The sequence below is a fragment of the Heterocephalus glaber genome, unplaced genomic scaffold (genome assembly GCF_053883595.1).
Source record: "Heterocephalus glaber isolate CG9 unplaced genomic scaffold, H.glaber_assembly_v1.0 deba00000738, whole genome shotgun sequence".
In the NCBI taxonomy this organism is placed as follows: Eukaryota; Metazoa; Chordata; class Mammalia; order Rodentia; family Bathyergidae; genus Heterocephalus; species Heterocephalus glaber.
Window position 1 is genome coordinate 16,909,733 of NW_028258161.1, and position 13,769 is coordinate 16,923,501.

The following is a 13,769-nucleotide window of genomic DNA, read 5'->3' on the forward strand; positions in this document are numbered from 1 at the left end:
GTCTTTAACTTTGGGGGATCTGATTTTTTTGAGTTCTTTATATATTCTATATAGTAGCCCTATGTCTGAGGAACAGCTGGCAAAAATTTTTTCCCACGCTGTGGGTTGCTTCTTCACTCTGTTGGAGGTTTCTCTTGCTGTGCAAACGCTTTTTAATAAGATGAGATCCCAGTTGTTGATTCTTTGTGCTTGTTCCCATGCAACCAAGGTTCTGTTCCCAAAGTCTTTTCCGATGCCAATGCCTTCAAGAGTTCTACCTAACCTATCTTCCAGTAGATTTAATGTATCTGGTTGGTTTTTTTTTTGGTACCGGGGATCAAACTCGGGTCCTTGCGCTTGCGCAGCAGGCCATGAAATCACTGAGCTAAATCCCCGGCCCTAGTGTTTCTGTTTTAATACTTAGAACTTTGATCCATTTCAATTTTAGTTTAGTGCATGGTGAAAGATACAGGTCTAGTTTTAATCTTTGGCAAGCTGAAACCCAGTTTTCCCAGCACCATTTATTAAAGAGGCTGTCCTTCCACCAGAGAAGGTATTTGGCTCCTTTGTCAAAGATGAGGTGGCTGAGTATGTCTGGTGTTGTTTCTGCATCTTCTAATCTGTTCCGTTGATCCTCAGGTCTGCTTTTTTTCCCCAGTACCATGCTGTTTTTAATCACAGTAGCTTTGTAGTATAATTTCAAGTCGGATTGTGATGCCCCCTGCCTTGCCTTTGTTGCCCAGAATTGCCTTTGCTATTCTAGGTCTCCTCTTGTTGCAAATGAATTTTAGGATTGTTTTCTCTAATTCTATGCAATATGCTCTTAGAATTTCAATCCAGATTACATTAAATCTGTGTAACTGTTTTGGAAGTATGGGCATTTTCACTATATTAGGCCTTCCTCCCCAAGAACAAGGGATACTTTTCCATTTTTTGATATCATCTTCCATCTCTGTTTTCAGAGTACTGTAGTTTTCAGCATAGAGGTCTTTCACTTCCTTTGTTAGATTGATTCCTAGGTATTTCGTGTTTTTGGATACTATTGTGAAAGGTGTTGTTTCTCCAGTTTCTGTCTCAGTGAGTCTGTTGTTCGTGTAGAGGAAAGCTATTGATTTTTGAGTGTTGACCTTCTATCCAGCTACTCTACTGAATTTGGTTATTAAGTCTAGAAGACTTTTGGTGGAGTTTTGGGGATCTTCTATCTAGAGTATCATGTCATGCACAAAAAATGACAATTTAACGTCTTCCATTCCTGTCCTTATTCCTTTTATGTCTTTCTCTTGTCTAATTGCTGCCATTCACTAATTTTAAAATAAGGTCTCCCCCCGCCGCTTTCCGGTACCGGGGACCAAACTCAGGATCTTGCACTTGCCAGGCAGGTACGGTGCCACTGAGCTAAATCCCTGGCCCTTCTTTCTCTTTTTTTTTTCCGGGTGCGGGGGACCAGTTCACGTTTAATTATGACATTTAAAATTGTACAAGAGCTCTGACATCTGCCCTCCCTCCCGGTATTTAGTCTCTTAAAATGACAGAAAACATCACCACGCACAGGTCTAATGGGTTTAATAACTGTACCCTTCAGTTCCTATTTGCAGCACCCGTTACTCCTTTGCCAGTGAATACCAGTGAGATGTGGCAGTGGCCAACAGTAAATTTCTCCCCTTCAGAGCTGGAGAGTTCCGGTTCCCTGAGCATTCTCTGTTGCGGTGGCGCTTACCCAGAATTTGTGCCTGTCCACAGCCGGGGAGCACCAGTGAAAGAGAAGCTCGTTCCCCTTCAAGGGGAAGAAAGAAAATTACCCCTCAACACCCAGCTGATCTGGCTGTGAGGTCTTCCCTTCGGTCCTATCTCTCCAAGCTCTTTTCTTCTTCTTTTTTGCAGTAGAGCAGGAGAGACCAGAACCTAACCTGAGTTACAAGAAACAAGACAGTGATCCTAGCCCTTCTTTGCAATTAAGATATGATCATTGTAATAAATTTTGCATTGTATAGGTGTCTGAATTTATAATGGTGATCCAACATTACAAAAACATTTACTAAATCATCCATTTCACTGGAGACTTGAAATGGCTTTATCTGAAGTTTGAGTGTGTATGTGTATGAGCCTCTGAACTTTCTATTTGACTGTTTTTCACTGTTACTCCCTTTAATATGAAATGCAATTATTAAGATTTTATGAAATACTTTAAAACTAGTAATATAAATTCCCCTCAAAACAATGTTTTAAGGCCGGGGATTTAGCTCAGTGGTTCCGCCGCCTGCCCTGCAAGTGCAAGGACCCCAGTTTGATCCCTGGTTCCAAAAAACCCCCCAAAACAAAACAAAAAAACCATTGTTTTAAACTTTTCCTTGGCAAATCTTTCATTTGTTCTATAAAGCTCACTCACTATTTGCCAGAAACAGTACTGGAAGTGAGGTTGCTTGTAGAATTTTGTCACTTCCTACAAGACCAAGTGGGCAGATGGTCTAAATACTGTGCCATAATTTGACAAAAATTCTCATTTTTATTTTTATATTTTCACATGCAGGCATACAAAATCTCTTTCTTATTCTGATGTTTGTATTGTCCCATACATTTTGTATCTTTGTGTATTATCTTTACTTTTCTTAATAAATTTGTTATTAATTACATCTATATTATTATGAATTTCTCAATAAGTTTATATTATATTTTGTCTTTTTGTTACTCCTGAAGGGAATCATTTTTTATAATGTTTTTTAGCTGTTTACATAAATTAGGAAATTGAAACTATGTAAATAGCATGGAAATCTTCCTATATGGTAATACTGAGTTTTTTTTATAGTAGAAGACACATTGTTTGCCTAACAGTTCTGCCTCTTTTCTCTCTGATTAGCCTACAAACAAGTAAAAGAATCCAACAGATTACAAAAAGTGAAACAGAAGACCAGCACTGAGATTGCATCCATCCAAATGATCATCCAGATGACCTAGAATGAAATTATGGTTTTAGAGTATTATCTACAAAATGAAAATTTAAAAAATGAAAATCAAAAATTTAAAAATATAAACAGCTTACAAACTGAAGCAGGAGAATCTTTTATTCAGAATACTAAAATGGCTTGCTATCTGAACTATTTAAGGCTGAAGGAAACAAACTCAATTCATTGAGCAAATACTTGAGGACCTAGTTTGTGTTACGCCTGGCTGTGGGCACTTAGAGACAGAGGTGGACAAGACACTGGAAGCCCCGTCATTGGGGCACTTCATGTCCATAGAGGGCACAGGGCATTAAAAAGTCCTGTGAACATGTAGAAAGAGGTCATATGGTCACAGAGGGGACAGTGAGCAGAGCTGGGATGCTGGAGGATTAGAACCACCCCTCCAAAGAGGAGATGTTTGGCTGAGACCTGGATCACAAGATCACACCTGCCTCCCTATCCCCAGTTACCTTTTTGGTTTTTCTGGTACCTGGGATCAAACTCATGGCCTTGCACTTGTGAAGCAGGTGACGGAACCACTGAGCTAAATCCCCGGCCCTCCCCAGTTACCTCTTGTTAACACAGCCAATTATTATCTTTCAGCCGACACTACTTTAAGAGAACTTCAAAAACAATTTGGAGAGAAAGCACCTGAAGAGTTCCCAGAGTATGTGTCTAAAGGCTCCGAAGAATTACACTCTTCTATCGATGAAGGAGGTGAAAAAATACATTGCTAATGCTATTGGCTGAAGCTTTCCTAATACAAGTAGCCTCCTAACAAAGTGTGTTCCTCTTTTACTGTAGCACATTCTCAAGAATCTCAAAGAGACAGCTCCTTAGAGGACGTGGAAGAAAGCAGAATGAAGTCAGAAGGTGCTCTTGATTATCTGTCTGCTAGTGCTGATAAAGATGGTAATAAAATGAACTGCCAGTGCCATAAATATGGATGCTATTTATAATTATTTTATATTTGATTGTTTTTATTGAAGCTTAAAATTACCAGAAAATGAAAACTTCAGGAAAAAACTAGCTTTCCTCTTACAGATTTAAACCGAACAGCATAGAACAGAAGATTTACTTGAATGAAGAATAAAACATAGAAAACGAGGAGTCACATACAAGGAGAGCCCGAAGAAAAATTTGAATGTTTCCAAACATTATACAGTAGTTATCATATAATTATAAATTCTTCCTTAAAAGCTCTCTGCTTCCTTTAATGTATTAGAATCAGAGCATCATAAATCCATAATTGTGGTTGAATCCATTGTTTTATTTACTCTTTAAAAGTTTTTCTATTCATATTTTAACATAACTGAGAGAACATCACATTACATTACTTAAAATAATGTAATATATCATTACATAATAGGTGTAATATAAACGTTTGCCTTTTTTACATAAGCATACCATTTAATTATATTATTTAATTAGGAAATACTTAACTCATTTTAAATTGTTGCAAATTTTACCTATGAATATGTAGTAATTTTAATCAGTTCTTTATGTTAGACCCAGCAAGAAAGAACCAACCAGAGACCTATATTAAATCCACACAGGAGTTTATTACCGGCCGGGACCCGAGCCGAACATCGGACTCGAGCCCTGACTCAGGGAGACAAACATGTTTTATACACCTTTGAGGCCCACAGTTTCCCCCTATGGGATAGAACTAGTAAAGCAAGCGAAAGGCACAGAAGCGGAACGTCCTGCTGTTAATTGTTATTTCTAAAGGGACCTTGTAAGGGGAGGAGGTTTCTAAGCTTCCTCCTTCTGAGTTCATCTGAAGGACAGGCAGGTGGGTCAAGCAGCAATATGGAGTCTGTCTTGCTCACTAGGGTCCTTCACTTTATATTGGAAATTTGTTACTTTTGTCTTTTCTTCCTGTATTATAAATAATGTTTTTGTGAACTTTTAATATAAAATTTTGGCTGGATGTTGACATAAGCAGACTTATTAGATTAATGAATGTGAAGCTACCAACACATTGCTTTATATAAAATTGTTTTAGGTTACATTTTTCTCATTAGTATACAAAATACATGTCATTGTTTTCCTAGCATTTCTCTCAAGTGTTGATTTTACTTCTGATATTTATTTTAATATTTGTTAGCCTTCTTTATTGAGGTGACCCTATTTAACTTTGGCTTACCTTTGTAAATTGTATCAATTATAGGGTCTCTGTATATTAGTCTCTTATTTTTATCTATTTTTTCATCTGAGTAATTTGTCTTCTAAATCGCCTTGCTGTTTTCGAGTACGGAGAGGCATTTTTCATAGTTTTTGCAGTCAATTAATTGCTTTGCCATTGTTGATTTCTTTCTTCACTTTACAGGCTTAAAAAGTTTTCCTTTCAGCCAGAATTTGACATAAGCACATCGATGTGTGTGTGTGTGTGTGTGTGTGTGTGTGTGTGTGTGTTCTTACACTGTTTTCTTTAATAGGCCAGCCATTCTGTATTCAGTGTTCTAGTGCATCTAACTTGTTTTGTTGTAGAATGTAGAGCTGGTTGTTTGGTGTGGTTCCTCCTAATTCAGGCATGTGTACTTTTCCTGCTATATATTTCAAGCCTAGTGGGAACTGAACTGGCCACTGTCGGAAGTTTGTGAATGGCACCCTGCTTCCCCTGACACACACATGCATATGCAAATACAGACACGCAGCCATCCCAGAGCATATCCCGATGCATTCAGATGCTGGCCCTCTACTGGCAGCTGGGAGATGCGTCTCTACTGCTGGGTAGAGTTCTCAGTGCGGCCTACAGAGAGAAGGCCTCCCCTCAAGTGCATCCCTGTCAGAAGCAGGCATAGTGCCCCACCTGCCTCGGATTCCCGGGTGTGGTCAGTACACCTCAGAACCCAGGCACCTGGCCAGCTGGGCCTTTGAGGTAAACACACATGGTTAGTTACCTCAGAAAGGGCAGCACTCTGGGTTTTTCTCTCAATTTAGATGTACTGGCATTATATTAAATGGTTGGGTTATTATCTTTATTTTCCCTGGTATCAGACAAAATATTCATTTGAATTAAAAGTTGAGACTATGAGATCTTCCTTGGGAATCCATCTGCATTTTTCTTTGGCTGTTAACAATGCCATATGCATTAATGAAAGAAATCTGTGAAACGTCCACATTTGAAGGATGTTCCCAAGATCCTAGTTAAGATCTAAAATTGTTTTCAGATAAAGGTAAATTAATATTTGGGTGATTTGGTTCTCTTAAATTGTGACTCTGTTAAACCAAGTATCTGCCTGTTTGTTTAGAAGGAGAAATGTGAGGTTTATTTTAAACCACTATTAATACCAACTTACTGCATTGTAAGAGTACTGCATTATGGACCTACAGGAGCACAGGATGAATAACATTACCTCTTGTTTTGGTGGAAAGAGTATTGGGAAGACAGGAAGTTTCTTTCTATGCTCTGCCACCCTTGGTGGGTAGTTGTACACTGACTCACAGGATGGCTGTGGGGGCTCCAGCCATCATGTCAATGGAGCTAGTGAGAGGAGGGTCAAAAGCAATGGACACAATGTAGACTCCACCCAACTAACTCTTCTCAAGATTTGGCAGAAAATTTGTTTAAAAATTTTTTCTTTTCTCTTATTGACCATCCAAGCTTGTAAGGAAAGTTGGGAGTATAACTTTTCAACTGGGCATATTGGTGGCCTTGACAAAATCAAGGCTCTGTTACTAAGGAAGAGGAGAATGAATGTGCAGTGAAGACCTACAGCTTGTACATTTAGCATCTTGTCAACTATTTTTATCTCATCATGCTCCCTTCTCTCAAAGCTATGGGAAGATTATGGATTCTTGGCTCTTCTGCCCTGGTTCTCTTAAGAACTGCATCTTTTTCCATTCTGGAGGAGCATTCATGCAAAGAGGGTGGGAGGCAGCTACTCTTGGAAGGACCTTTGAAGCCTTTCTGGACTAAAATCATTTGGGCTCAGAGCCTGTGGTTGACCCTGGGGCAGCAGCCCCAAAGCGCAGCTGGCAATGCAGAGTTGAGGGTGTTAGGCTGACGAGTTCCCGTCTCATTGGAGGAGTAATGAATCTTCAAGTCGCAGTGCAGCCCAAGTGCCAGCTCAGTTGTGCAAGAAGCCACAGTGAGAAGTGTGCCACCTTTCCCCTGGCCCCTCCAGCCTGCCTGCCTCCTGCCCTCTCCCTAGCGGGAAGGACCATCGGTGCATCCTCACTCCTTGAATGTGTGTGCTTCCCTTGATCCTGGAATTCTCTGGTTCTAGCACCTGTCTCTCCCGAGCTTCCTTGGTTTTGACCCTTGACTGACATGACTTTGGTGTCACCTCAAGTACATTCAGTCCGAGGCACTGGCTTCAGCCACTGCTGTGTTAGTCCGTGACTGCTTTCTGGCTTTACCTTTCCTCTCCCCAGTCTTGTCCTTTTCTTCTTTTACCACGTGCTGCAGTATCACAAAGATAATGCTTTTTGGGGTCAAGTATTAACAGTCATTTTTTAAATAACAAATAGCATTGTCCACTAAATGTATTAGTGGTATTGACTTATTAACTTATTTTACTGTAGTCTCAATAGAAGACTCAATAGAAGAGGTAACTGCAAATCATCCAGAAGTTATTTCCATGCTTGAGGAGACTCTAAAAATGACAAAGGATATGAACTTTGAGCAGCCTTATGAAAAACATGCTGATATCTTAGAGGAAGTCCTCAAAGAGGTAAAAAAAAAAGTACAGCCTGTTAATTTTTGCCATTGACTTAATTATGATTAATACAATGTTAGTCTGGTGTTTGTATAATTATTTGTCTTATTTTACAGTACTGAAATGTGTAGGCTTCAAATTCATGAACATTTTTTAGTCAACATTGTTATATGTAAAATATCCCAGTGGAAAATTGTTGATGCTCTTTGGTAAATTTTCAGTGATCAACAAAACTATGAGGTAGAATTTCATAGCTTTGAAATGAATTCATTAACTCTGATGGTCTTTGGTTCAGTTCAGGTGTTTTCAATTCGTCTAGAGCTAATTAGCTGTAGATTGAGAGAGAGTTTGCGCCACAGGTAACCAGGTTTATCCAATGTGTGTTCAGGTGTAATTTTTCAATCCAACAGGAGAAAAAGCCTTATGTCGTACCAAATCAGAAGGCATATCTTTCATCTGTATCTGCATGGATCTGTTTTGTACTGAGATCTTGGGCAAGCACTCAGAGGAAAAGCTAAAGACAGAATTGTTAGGAAAAAGGACAGAAGAAGCTCCACGGCCACAGCTGGGGACATGTCTTTCGGTTGACATTACTGGAAAGTCTCCTTTCTTCAGACTAGGCCAGTGGTGGTGCCCCTTTTAGAGCTTTCAGTGCTGCAGACAGCTGGCTGCTCACCGTGCCATGGGCTCACCACCGCTGGCCTATGCCGTTCTTAGAGAGGAGCAGAGGAGTTGCAACAAAGGGAGTTGCTGTCTTGCTGAGGCTGTCAAAACGGGCAAGAGGAGCTGTGCTTGCTGACGCGGGAGGGGCAGAGCTCCGTCAAGAACAGTGATCATTAGGCTGTCACAGCTGCTCGCTGCAGTCTGCCTGAGAGGGTGAGCTGTAGTTGCTGGGCCGCATCCGCTCGGGGCTGCTTGTTCTGGGAAAGGAAACCTAAAGCCCGTAAGACTTTAAGAGAAAGGGGCTGAAGTGGCTATAGTGGTGGCAGTCTGATTCCTTCAAGAATGAATCAGTTTTGGTCTCTCAATGAGATCCTGATTTTCTCTGTGATTTAATTTAAAATTATTCTGTGGGAATAAATATAATGTGGACATGCAGAACCGGCGTGTGCGTGTTGGGTGGTTTCCTTGAGCCCCAGCTCTCTCGGCCTCCCTGCCTTGGACTCTGCACTCCTCTGCTCTCTCTGAGCTTTCCAGAGACACTTGAGGGCTTCTGCATCTTTTCGGGTTGTTCCAGCATCAGATTTTTCCTTCAGTAGCCTTTGAGCACTGAGCCTATTTCCCTGATCTGGGTTAGATACTAGAGATCTGAAAGTGAATTAAGCACAGCCCTTGCCTGTAAGGAGCCATCAGCTAGACGGCCAAGACTGAGTTCGAATATAGACCAGTGACTGAGTTATCATGTGCTAAATAGCAACTAGATGAGCACAAGGTGCAGGAACTCCTCCAGGTCAGAGCTGCCATGTTTGCCTATAGCCGAAACAAAGCGTGAGGGGGTAGTGTAAGTGAGGGACATTGTTTGGGACCTGGAAGTCCAGTCCTTGCCCTTGACTGAAAATGTTCTCCATTCTCCTCAGTTTTCTTTTGAGGATACACATCTACAGGTAGCTCTACTAAAACACCTCTGATACAGGAGTACACATAGTGTAGTCAGACAGTAAACTGCAGCTCTGGGGTTTGGGACAGTTTAAATTATATGAGATTTTAACATCGAAATGTGTAGCACACGGTCATTCCTTAAGAGACCAGGGACCTGTGTAGAAAACCTATTTTTCACAAGCCTATAGTGATTCCTTTCTCTGTCTCATTGCAGTATTTTTCAATCTATAACATTTTCCCATCTGCAGCAGAATCACTTGGGACAAATTAAAATCAGGAAGTTGGCTTCTGCCTTCAGCCCCGCTACACAAACTTCTGCAAAAGCAAGGAGCTTAGATAGCCTAGCTCCCTTCTCAAAGAAAGGACTGGGAATGTAGCAAGAGCAATACAATGTCTCAGTAATTACCTGCCTGCATCAGAGACAGCAGAACACCCTCGTGACACTGTAATGAAGTTTAACTTAGGGTGACAGACTGATTTACATTACAGGCAAGAACAAGATAAACAAGATAATTATATTCCTGTCCCACCCATTTTTGTTTTCATTTTTTCCCCATACTGGGGATCGAACTCAGGACCTTGCACTTGTGAGGCAGGTGTGGTGCCACTGAGCTAAATCCCCAGCCCTAACACCCATTTTTAATACTTGATGGAAATTTGCCTATACAGAATGCCTTAAAACATATGAGAAATAACTATTAGAACATAGGAAAAATACAATCATTTTTACAACTGACAATTTATGTTAAAGATATCCAAGAAAGTAATCTAAAAAAACATTAAAAGCTAATAAGTACATTCAGAAAATGTTCAAATAAACTAAGAAATCCATACATGAAAGGAATATAAGTGTTAAATAACTAATGATAAGCTTGAAATAAAGATGAGAGATCCACATGAATAAAAAAAACTAAACTATAAATATTCACATAGGGCCGGGATTCAGCTCAGTGGCACCGAGCCTGCCTTGCAAGTGCAAGGTCCTCGGTTCGAGCCCTGGTACCAAAAAACAACAACAACAACAACAAAAAAGAAAATGAAATAAGTATTCACATAAGTAGATGTCAAGACATAGAGACATTACAATTCATTTGTAAAGACAAAATTTTATTGAGTTTTAAAATTTATAATAAGCAAATAAAAAATTCATCAATCATACATCTGTGTCTTCCTCAAGTTAATATATGGATTTGATGCAGTTCTAATAAAAATCTCTAATGTGTTTTGGACATTGAGAATATGACTCTCATGTTTATGTGGAAGAACCAATAGTTCAGACTAGATAAGAACAGTTTGGCAGAGAGGCACAATAGAGGACGACTTGCTGCACAGCTACTGAAATGTGATACAAGGACCAGGGAAGCACGGAGAGGTACAGGCGCAGACCTCAGCACAGATACAATTTTAGTACCTGCCCAAGTTCACATCACAGTCTAATACAAAAGAATTATTTAACGGTGTTGGCTGATTAACTATCAAGGAAAAAACTACTTAGACTCCCACCTTATATCAAGGTAAAAATAAATAATTCCATGTACATTAAAGCGCTAAGCTAGAAGACAGTGTGGTAACATCGAATCGTCTCAAGGACTCCCATCTCTACAAGAACTACCGCAGATGATCAACAGGTGAACTGCTCTTGGCTCACAGTTTTGGACGTTCCAGTCCAAGGTGCACCAGGCCTGCTGCTCTTGGGTCTGTGGTGAGGAAGCACAGCTTGGTGGGGAGCCAGGGGAGGTTAGGAACACTCCTGCAGCGGCCAGAAAGCAGAGGGAGAAAGGAAGCAACGTGGTCCCACATCCCCTTTCAAGGCCAGGCCTGACCTGAGACCGCCACCGGCCCATCTCACCTCCCAGAGATGCAGAGTCGGGGCCAGGCCTGCAGCACGTGGGGCTCTTGGGGAATCCCAGACCCTAGGCCAGGAAGGGCTCTGGGCACAGCTGCAATGGAAAAGCTCCTGAGAGAAAATTTCAGTAGAGGCAGCTTAATCATGACTCTCTCTGTAAGAAATCACAAAAGCCAAACTGAAGAAAGAATTTACAATAAATATAACATTAATTTCTTATACATCAATAGGAGAGTCTAATACCCAGATATAAAAGCAAGCCAGGGATATAAGCATATTTCATCAAAGTAGAAATACATGTGGTTAATTGAAAGTTTGTAATGTGTAAGTTTCAATAAGAATATGAAATTCAAACAATGAGATATAATTTCTCAACTGTAAAATTGGCAGTTTTTAAACAGTCAATGCCAGTAAGGCTGTCATGCTATAGTCACATTAAAACACTAACGGGAAGAGTGAAAATTGATACAGATATTTTAGGAAGCAGTTTAACCTGTATGAAAAGCCTTTAGAATATTCACTTCTGAGTTTTCTCTGATGTAAAAATGCATCTTCTAGGAACCTAATCTAAAGAAATATATAATATTTGGACAAAGATTTATATATAAAGGCATTCATTATAATGTTATTAAAATAATAAAGATTTAATATATACAGATATTCATCATAGTGTTACCATAAAACTATAAGTGATATAAATATTTTACAGAGGGTGGTTTTAGAAAGTAAGATTTTTTTCACGTGATAAAATACCATGAGGCCATTATTTTTTTTTCAAAAAAGTTGGAGGTGGCAGAGAAATTATAAATTATATCTCAAGGTTTTAATGTTTTTGTCTTTGAAACTTGGAGAGTAAAATTTATATTAACCATTTCTATTTGTTTATAGCTTTCCTTTTACTCTTGAATTCTCTTGTGTTAAACATTTCTAGGTGTTTAAAGTTATTTCTTTCAAAAGACTGTATTCAGATGAAAAAATTTTTTTCTCACTTTTCTTTTTTGATACTGGGAATCAAACTCAGGGCCTGACGCTTGCCAGGCAGCCACTGCGCTGCTGAGCTACATCCCTGGCCCTAGATAAAAATTTTAAAAGGAGATAATGTTAAATCCTCATAGGTCGGAGGGTTATGCTGACCCTTTTGACATCTCTCCCCTTTGATTCCTAATACTCTGTGACTACCTGATGGCACACAAACTGATCTTAGGCCCTCAGAGTTGATCGATTCACAGATCCACATGACTGATTTCTGTATCTGTAGGGAGAGTTTAGCCAAACTCCTGTGACCGCAGCGCTTCCTGCTGCTGCAGTGCGCATCTCAGGAGCCCCCTCACATGGAAGGGTGAGAGCAGAAGGCCAGTGGAGGATGCTGGCAGGACCCATGCCTTCATCCCAGGAGCAGGCCTTGTCCCAGCGTCCTAATCAGGGTTTGCGTCCCATGATGCTGAAGAGCAAATGGCAAAATGAGTTGCTATGTTTATTTAACAAAGGCTTTTGCTTCCTATTCTTAACTTTTAAAACATAGAATTTCCTTGCTTTAAATTTGTTTTTCGTTTAAAAATAATTTTTGAAAGCTCAACAAAAATGACATATCAAGGTAAAATCCTTAACTTGTCAAGCTATAATGGCAGTATCATGGTGTAATTTTCACAGGTAGTAGAAGAAAACAAGAATAGGTTTTCTGGTGCCCCAAAACTTGGAGGATGGATTGTGGACAACTGCCCTGTTATAAAAGAACTGTGGACGGTCTTAATTGAGAAAGGAATTGTACCGGATTTGGTAATCTATTTATCGGACACAGAATACAATGGTTGGTAAATATTTATCAAATAAATTTGAAACTGAAATTTTATTGCTGCTTAATATTTGTGTTAAAATACAGAGTGAAAAACTGTATACTCTCCTAAGGTCCAAATACCACCCCGACAACCCCTGGCTGGCAAAGGAGGAGGCCAGGATCATGTGCTGGTTAGCGGAGGGTCCTGTCAGCCAGTGCATTTTACCTGGAGCTGAGGACTTACCCCTCCCCTAGTCAGCAACAGTAACTCCTAACGAACAATGCGTAAGACCGAGGGACATTAAGTACATAAGATGTCAGTTTTTAATTATTCTGTCACATTGCCTCTTAAGGAAATTTATTTGAAATCAGAGTTTCTTTGGGGGAAATATTTGACTCTTCATGTTGTAATTATACTATATTAATAAATACCTTTTTAAGAAAGATTTAAGACAGTCTATTAAAATTTTAAGCAATTTAGACTATTTCAATAAATCTTTAAAGGAAAGGCAGAATTAATTTTTTGTTCTTAATTTCAAAAATATATCTCACTCTTTACAGCTTCAAAAATAATACTATTCTCTTTATCTGTATTTCAGGAAAATGTTTATTTAATAGAATATATTTACAAAATAAGTCTGAAATTGACTCGAAAATTTTAGAAAGATTGTTAAATGAGCTACAAAAGAAAAAGGAAGAAGCAGCAGCAAAGTCAAGGTAAAATCTGCCTAGAATAGTAAAACAGATTAATGTATATTTTAGAATTGTTAAATATCTTCTAATTATCAGACTTGTGAGATACCTTTGCCCCTGGACTGCCGGCTGCTGAGGGGTGCAGTGAGAGGATCTGGTCCCCAGGGGGCGCAGACCTGCAGGGAAGGACGGTGACAGCATCTCAGGAGACTGGACAGACACAGCCACAAGGCAGGCAGAGGACGCACACAGCAGAGGGTGACGGGGCCTGG

The 13,769-nt window shown here is 39.7% G+C and overlaps 1 protein-coding gene across 8 annotated transcripts in view; it reads left to right on the forward strand.

Moving 5' to 3' along the window:
• Ak9 (adenylate kinase 9) overlaps window positions 1-13,769 on the forward strand; it is a 137,219-nt gene that overhangs the window by 37,849 nt on the left and 85,601 nt on the right. For 7 of the 8 annotated variants that reach the window (XM_021242008.2, XM_021242006.2, XM_021242007.2 and 4 more), the window contains 5 exons: window positions 3,522-3,635; window positions 3,723-3,830; window positions 7,452-7,600; window positions 12,681-12,837; window positions 13,404-13,521. In XM_021242008.2, coding sequence (XP_021097667.1) covers window positions 3,522-3,635; window positions 3,723-3,830; window positions 7,452-7,600; window positions 12,681-12,837; window positions 13,404-13,521 — 646 coding nt within the window. The remainder of the gene's footprint in view (window positions 1-3,521; window positions 3,636-3,722; window positions 3,831-7,451; window positions 7,601-12,680; window positions 12,838-13,403; window positions 13,522-13,769) is intronic. The other variant, XM_021242005.2, reaches the window with a different exon arrangement.